General features: G+C 48.0%; 1 protein-coding gene across 1 annotated transcript in view; it reads right to left on the reverse strand.

Annotated features, from left to right (window-relative positions):
- Positions 1 to 80: 80 nt before the first annotated feature.
- The window catches only part of INPP5D (inositol polyphosphate-5-phosphatase, 145kDa), a gene marked incomplete at both ends in the record, with an annotated part of 42,125 nt that continues 34,378 nt past the window's right edge, over positions 81 to 7,827 (reverse strand). The window contains 11 exons of the mRNA XM_008949935.1: positions 81 to 188; positions 423 to 516; positions 1,240 to 1,389; positions 1,988 to 2,075; positions 3,139 to 3,221; positions 4,299 to 4,412; positions 4,582 to 4,671; positions 5,822 to 5,903; positions 6,140 to 6,228; positions 6,364 to 6,472; positions 7,098 to 7,236. Coding sequence (XP_008948183.1) covers positions 81 to 188; positions 423 to 516; positions 1,240 to 1,389; positions 1,988 to 2,075; positions 3,139 to 3,221; positions 4,299 to 4,412; positions 4,582 to 4,671; positions 5,822 to 5,903; positions 6,140 to 6,228; positions 6,364 to 6,472; positions 7,098 to 7,236 — 1,146 coding nt within the window. The remainder of the gene's footprint in view (positions 189 to 422; positions 517 to 1,239; positions 1,390 to 1,987; positions 2,076 to 3,138; positions 3,222 to 4,298; positions 4,413 to 4,581; positions 4,672 to 5,821; positions 5,904 to 6,139; positions 6,229 to 6,363; positions 6,473 to 7,097; positions 7,237 to 7,827) is intronic.

Here is a 7,827-nt window from a genome sequence, read left to right on the forward strand (position 1 = left end):
GGAAAGGGGAAAGGGGAAAGGGAAAGGCAGTTTGAGCATAGCTCCCCCCCAGGCTGGCAGAGGGGAGGCAGCAGGATTACCGGGAGCTCTCCTCCTTCCCCGGGCTGTCTGGAGCAGGGTGAGCACTGCCCCAGTAGCGAGCAACGGCCGCTGCCTCCCTGGCCATCAGGTGAGTGGATTTGGACTTTCTGTTGGAAATAAAAGGGCCTTTTTTAAGTGGGCTGCAGGGACCCAATCAGGCTAATGCAGTCCCAGCTTTTGAAGCTCTGGGCACAGAGGCACTGACCAGCCCTGACCAGAGAGCCACAGAGGCAGCTTCCCAGTGCTCACCATGCCTGTTAACACTGCTCCCACAGCAAGCCCAGCTTTGCCACTAGGAGACAACTGGTTTTCTGCAACTGACTGACCCACTTGCCCTTTACCTGTTAGTCTGATCCCAGTCTTTGCTAGGCTCTAAGCTGCTGATGTTCTTTGGTTTCTGCCCAGTGATTTCATCACGTTCAATCTTGACAAAATCTGAAGGGGGAAAAAAAAAAAAAGGCATAAAAGGATGTTTTGGCATCCTCACAGTCCAATTCCCTAAGTTTTCTGTGTTACTTTGTCTATCAGAATGACAGGGAGATGTATTTCAACATATTTGTTGATATGTTTGATATGTCATGTTCAGATCATAGGAAATTACATGTATCTTGAAATACAAGGGTCGTGAGCCCCCACACAGTCATCTGGAGATCATTTTACTATTGATAATAACAGTAAATGGCATGAGGCTGCTTTTGTACTCTGAAAGAGAACAACAGGTAGCCAGGCTTTTTTTCCTTGTAGCTGAGGAGCTGCTCTTGAGAGCCTCATGTGCTCCTTGCAGATGTTCCCCAGGGTGGCTGGTACAGAGTGAGCGTCTGCACCTTGTCACCCAGCGACTGCAAGTGGGAATCAGGCACCACCGTTCAGTAAAATCAGTAGCAGTGACAGGCAGGGGGCTCTCTCAGGCTGCTGAATTTACTTGAATGATAAAAAAAGAAAAGCCCAAATGGGATTGCTGTGCCTTTCTGAAGGAGTACAGGTATACCCCTGAGAACTAACAACACTCACATCTCCTTCAGTCAGCATCAAAAGCTCTTGGCTCTTTGGGACTAAAAGCACTGCAAGGGTAATTTCCAGTTCCTTGACAGCTATGAGAAATCTTTTGAGATGGATATTGTTCAGAGCAAGCATTGCAGAGATGATCTTGTTCCTTACCATATAGCTTCTCTCTCTGTTTTCCTTGTGATGTCTGTAACTTGATTTCACCTTGGAAAACCCCAGTTTTCTCCCCATGGTGTGTCAGCACAGCATGGATAGGCACTAAGGACTCTGTTGCTTCTATTCCCAGGGCAATGCAGCCTTCCCCTAGAGGATGACAAGGCAACAGTGAGCCTGGGGCTGAGGGAAAAAGAAGCATTGGAATCTCTTTCTCCTCTCAGTCTTCTACTATCACTATGCCAGCAGGGCTGAGGCTATTGGAGAGAATCTTGGATCCCTGTGAGGAGTGTAATATCTTTTGAGAAATTAGGGGCATTCATTTCACTTCTTCACATACGTGTGAAGGATTTGGGCACTGGAGATACCCAGAGGTGGCTACAGAGTTCTGAGCTGCCATTACTGGCAAGGAAAACGTGATTTGTATGTTCTGAATAAACTCATTTAAACAAACTGACTCATGGTTTAATTCCTTTAAAGCACTTTCTTCTTAAGCCACTACTCTTTGAGGGTTGGTAAAGCTCACACAGATTGTTGCTTCTAGTTCATATTCCCCTAATCATCATTATCTCACAAAATATTGCCCACAGTGTATTTTTGTATGTATTGAGTTTTAAATCAGAAGTCAGAGCACCAGAGATGCTCAGTCTGTAAGAGTTACTTCTGTTCTCTCCCACTCTTGGCAGTTTGGAAAAATCTAAGGAGCTTTTGACTCATCCAGAACTTCAGCTATGCCATACACACTTACCATAGGACTCATCACTGTCTGATGACTTAATGCTGATGAGGATGTGTTGATCCAGAAGATATTCTGGGTCTGAAATAATTGGAGTCAGCTGCAAGACAAGTTACTGTGGGTCAATACAATGTGAACACAGGTCTCTCTGTGCCTCAGTCCCAAAGGAGCAGAAGTCAGCTGGACAGACCCATGAGGGATCATGTCACCCCCAGGATCAGCCTCTTCAGTGATGTTTGGAGATCTGTGGCAGAAAGCTAACACCCTTTTAGAGTCCCCCCCAACTCTCACTCCCAGCACAGCAGACAGAATTCTACAAATCAGACACTCACACTGGGATGAGCTGCAGTTTTTTCCTACAGTGAGGACTGCAAATTGCTCCAGGAGGAAGTGATCTTGACTCTGATTACACTCTGTTCCCAAAAATCTGTTTGGCTGTTGTTATGATCACTTATTGCAGTCTTTCCCCAATCTCTCAGTGTAAGGCACTTTCCAAAGTCAGCAGTTCTTCTTTAGGGCTATTCATAATTCAAATGCATATTGAAATATGCATTTTGCTCCAGATCCAAGAGCTCTGATTGTTCTTCAGACTCCCACCGTGCCAGAAAATGGAGAACAGCTCCACTCTCAAGGACAGGATTTGTCTTTGACACTGACATGCAGAGCACTACTTGTGGCCACTGATGGTCTTTTTAACACTTAAAAAAACCCACCTAGTCAACTATTCTCAGAAATAGTCAACTATTCTCAAAAATCCCAAGAAAAAGCCCTTTCTCTCACAGGGCAAAGAAACTGCAGCACATGTGTTTTATCTTCCACCTAAAACAAAACCAAAAAAAAAAAGGACCTGCTTAAAAAACTTCTCAGCATAGTCACACTCACTAAAAAGGTGAGAAAAAAGTCACACTCCTGAGTGACAGAATCGGGCCAGTAAAATTCCTGAGGCAGATGAAAGTGTACTGGCCAGAAAGTCCTCTCCTGCTTGTAACATGCCCTGTTCAGCTTAAGCCCATCCTGTGTCCTTCCAGCCCTTGTGAGTGCAAACAAGAGCACAACCACATTCCTGAAAGCAACTTTTATATAACCCAAGGGGGTCATGGTGCTTCTGGAGCAAGTGGAAGGCTCCTCTTCTGTGTGGATATGGAAACACAGTCCCTGCTTACCTTTGGAAGAGCATCAACAAACTTTACCACAAGCTCCCCTTCGTTCCCATCCTCATTTTCTCCTTCCTGGCTCTTCACAAAACCTGCAAAGTGACGAGGAAGGAGCTCACCAGAAGAGACGCAGCAAGAACTCGGCTACAAATCCTTTCCAGATACTAAATCAACAAAAGGCCTACAACTATTTTCCCACTTGGACACAAGTATTAAAGAGCTTCAAGCCTGAGCTTTGGGTGAATGTTTACACGGGGAACTTCGATGTGATTTTCCTGGAGCATTGTTAAATGGTTTTATTTTACAGTTAAACTTGGCACTGAGAGGCTCGGTGCATGCACGGGCTGGAGGATGAGAACATGACAGCTCTTCCTACGCCACTCAAGATAGCACACTTTTGAAATTCTAATTTAAGATTCGTAATACGCCGTTTCCATAGAAATTTATGCAAATTTTGATAAAAAAACTAATCTGTTCTGGAACTGTCTCTAACACCGCGCGACGAGGCGCCGGAGCAGCGGCCGAAGGCTTGGTGGCCCACTTAGAGGAGCAGGCCTGTGGTGGGGAACTGCTTAAAAAACCCCCCAGCAAGAGCTCGTAGGCTCACGTTATGTAAAGAGCTGAGACTCAGCCCTGCAGCACAGCACCAGGAGAAAATCTGCAGTGCTGGGGGGGACACGGCCCCACTTCCAGACTCAAATCACTCGCGCTCCGTTCGCCTGGAGCTGATCCTCTGGCTCAGTCTTTGTTATTAAACCAGGGTAATGAAATTATTGTTATTTTGCTTTATTTTGAAAGCACCTGATCATTTGTGGCAGGCACAGTCAGAAATTGGACCCATCCTGTGTTTGCTGAGTAGGGATTTTCTGTGTGATAAGGACAACCTGTGTTTCTCTTCAGGAAATGATCAAATTACCAAACAAGATGCAAGAAATGGTGGAAGGCCACATGTCTAAGCACAGATACAGCTGAATGGCTGTGGGGTTTGGATTGTACTGCTGACAGTGTAGGATGATTTGTAAACTACAGATCTCTAGGACACCTTTTCTTTTTGCACTGGAACAGGTGATCGACTCAGCTATTTATTTAGATCAAAGCAAAAGGAAGGGGAACTAATCCAAACAAGCAGGGAACTTTGACAGAAAGAATAAAGATGGGCAAACTCTTACTTTCTAAGCAGCTAGAGTGAAACTCGATGTAGAACTTGGTCTGGGACTTGGTCTTCAGAGTAGCATAGCAGTGCAGGAACTCTATCTCCCCTTGGGAATCTGTGTACTTGGAGTCTAGGAAAGAGGAAGGGAAAATAACAACATTTTCAGAAGGAGACAGAGAGAGCATTTTTCAGTGGACTCTTTAAGAATCAGCTTTTTCTTTCAACATATACAAAGCACTGGGCTTTGTAGCCAAAGAGGAAGACAGCACCCATACAGACCTGCACCCAACCCAACTCACCATTTTTTGAAACAAACTGTGAGGTGACTCCCACTTCAAAGGTGGCAAAGACAGGGCTGTGGTCACTGGTCATGATGTCCGTGGTGCAGCCTGGCAATGAGAAAGGAAGGAGAGTTACTGCCCTGTGTTTCTGCCCTGGCCCTGTGAGATTGCTGTGATAGAAATATTATTCAGTAGTTTTCCAGACAACGTAACTGTCGCTGTGGTAACTGTCTCTAGTCAAAGGTGTTTCTACATCATCTCATGTTAGAATATAGGAATGCAAATCTTGTCAAAATCCATGAAGATCTGGTGAGTGAACACAACGTTCCCAAATCGGTTTGTAAGCGACTGTCAGTGTTAGATTCCCCCAGCACAAAAAGCATTTGCAGGACTCCTGGTTGTGCTGCAACGTGCACAGCTACTGAAAGCTCCAAAACGGCCAGAAATCACACAAGAACACACTGCTGCTACTTCAGGGCTATGGAGCAGCTCCTGGCCCAGAACTGACAGCCAGAGAGCAGGGTCTTGGCTTGACCTAAGTGCACTGAACAGAAAACAGGGTGTAAAAACAGATCCCAAGCTTTCTAGAGGTCCTTATTTGACCACACACCTCCACCACAGGCTCTGTGATCAGATGAGTCCACCTTATCCCCCAAGAGACTCCTACAGCCCTCTTCTCACATACTCAGATGTTTGCTCCTACACTTAGTTGATGAAATTTCAGGAACAAATATCCCAGTCTTTTTTTTTCCTTTTTCTTGTGAGTTTCCTCTCTTCCCTGCACTGCACTTTCGTGACACTTCTCAGCAAGAAAAGTAACAGGCTGCAGGTACCACACAGTCCTTCTGGAATATGATTTGAGAGAAGAGAGATGTTTGCAGCTCCAGCCTCTACAGACTGGACTGTGTACAGAGGTCTGCCCTGCTGGCCCCATCAAGTCAGGAGCTCCTGCTGGTAACTGCACAGGAGAACTGGTTGTTATTGCCAAGAAATAACTGGTGTCAAGTGATCCCACAGCGTGGCCTGAAGCTGCAGCTGTCTGAGTGGTATGCTGCATATAAAAGAATATCAGAATTAATTCCTGCAAGGAATTAATGGCAGGGTTACAGGCAGAGAGATTTGGCTGCACTCTGCCTGGTTTAACATCAGGTCCCTCTAAGCTGAGTGCCTGGCAGTGCAGGGAGATCCTGCAGACTGCTCTGAATCATTTCCGCTTCAGACTGATTGCTTTGCTATCTCCAATCTGTTATCTACCCACCATAGGACTGACACACAACGTGCACCATGGGGTATGATTTCCAGAGCACTCGATCACACCAGGATGGCAAATTGTACTTCATCTGCAAACCAAAGGAGAAGTGATGTCAAGAAGAAGGGAAAGGACGGGTTCACAAAAGAACAGGAAATTCACTTGCCCAAGCATCAGACATTTGTGGCAAATCTTTTTGGTTGTATTGACTCCTTTCAAAACAGTCCAAGGGCAGAAGATGCAGAGGTTGGTTTAGGTGACTTTCTCCTGGAGGAAGTACTCTCCCTGCTCTGCTACATTCTTCTGAAGGGAAATGTTTTCACCTACCCCTGTAGCTTTCTGCTTGGTGTAAGCATACTTCTCCCGCGTGCCTCGCTCGAAGCGGTAGGTTGGAGCAAAAGTGATCTCTTCTTCCTCTAAAACAGAGAGAGAGCTCTGGTACAGCTTGGCCCGTGGAGAATCCCCCTCTGGGCAAGACATCCACTGCTCTGCACCAAATCTGGCAGAGAAAGTCACTGGAAATGGGAAAGGAACCTGCCAACAAACCTTACCGAACTGCAGGAACACCTTTTGGTCCTTTCTCTCTAGGAGAAGCTGGTCGAAAGCCAGCAGCTCCGGATACTGCTGCTGCCTGATCTTCTGGATAATATTCTCTGCTTCCTGCCAACAGGGAAACAGCAGAGCTGCAGATGATGCAAAACCTTCTTGTAAATACTCCCTTCGCTGGTGAGCCAGCAAATGCTTCACACCGTTGTACCCCCTGCCACTTCCCCACCTTTCCTGCACTGAAAGGCCCATCTCCATTGCATGGCTGAATGTTTGTGTATTGAAACAGGCATCAGGATGCCCAGATATCCCCTATGCAAGCACACACCCACCCAGATGCACATCAACACCAGGCTTGCTGTTGTCTCCCACCCACTGACACCTAGCCGGTATTTCTTACAGCCTGCCTGCTCTGGAAAGCCTGTTCTGGGCCACTGGAAGGCAAGCAAAGAGAGCAGAAAGGCAAGCTCTGGGTCAGGCTGTTCAGGGGTAGCTCTTGCTCACAGAGGGCAGGAGAGTTGGGAGCTGATGGGCAGCAATGCTGCCTGGAGCAGCAGAGTGTGCCGGGAGCTGTTCCTGGCACCATCAATGCTTGGAGAGGGCAAGGGGCATTTCCTTACTCTCCCTCAACCGCTGTCACATTGGTGCCCTGGGGGTCCCTCCTGCCTCCCCTCTTCCTGCCCTGGGTTAGGCAAGCAGAGCACTCCTATAGCAACAGGCTTTGTCCCCCCCTGCTGACCGCTGGGGGCTGCTCCAGGCGGTAGTTCAGGTCCCCCAGCCAGAAGAGGTGAGTGAAGCGATGGGTGATGTTGAAGGGACTCAGCTTCTTATCTCCCAGCGTCAGGAAGCGCAGGATGCTCGTGTAGTTCTGGTTGCGCCTGCCAAGACAAGACACATCTGCCTGACACCCTCCATTGCCATCCAGCTGCTGCCTGCCCGGGCTGCCGCTGTGCCAGGCAGGGACCCATCTGCTGGGCACTCAGAGAAGAGCAGAGCAGGAGCTGGGAACTCGCCCCACCCCCTGCCCCACGCTGCGGCTCAGCAGACGGGGTTCTGAGCTCAGAGCCTCCTACAGAGCCACCCTGCAGCCAGGAGGGCAGCACAGCTCTCGGGCTGCTGGGGGTGCTGTGCGTGGCCTGGGCAGCTGGGAGCTCCTCTGAGGAGGATGCAGGGGCATCTACAGCAGGTCTGCTCCACCTGGGGTGTCAGACTGTTTCCAGCTGAACTGAAAGGCTGGAAAGTTGTCTTAAAGCCACTTGGTTGCTTCCCAGGGCTGTGCTTTTCTGAGCTGCATGTCCTAGAAACGTAGCACGAGATTGTTGCCTTCAGAGTTGAGCAGCAAACACACAGCTAGGTTTTGGCAGCTACTCCAGGCCTCGGGGAACCCTTTCATGGAAGTTAACTCCAACAGTGGCAATGACCCTGTGCAGAAATCCCACACCATCTGTTTTCTGGGTCCTGGACTAGGG

Source organism: Merops nubicus, unplaced genomic scaffold (genome assembly GCF_000691845.1).
Source record: "Merops nubicus isolate BGI_N331 unplaced genomic scaffold, ASM69184v1 scaffold15951, whole genome shotgun sequence".
In the NCBI taxonomy this organism is placed as follows: domain Eukaryota; kingdom Metazoa; phylum Chordata; class Aves; order Coraciiformes; family Meropidae; genus Merops; species Merops nubicus.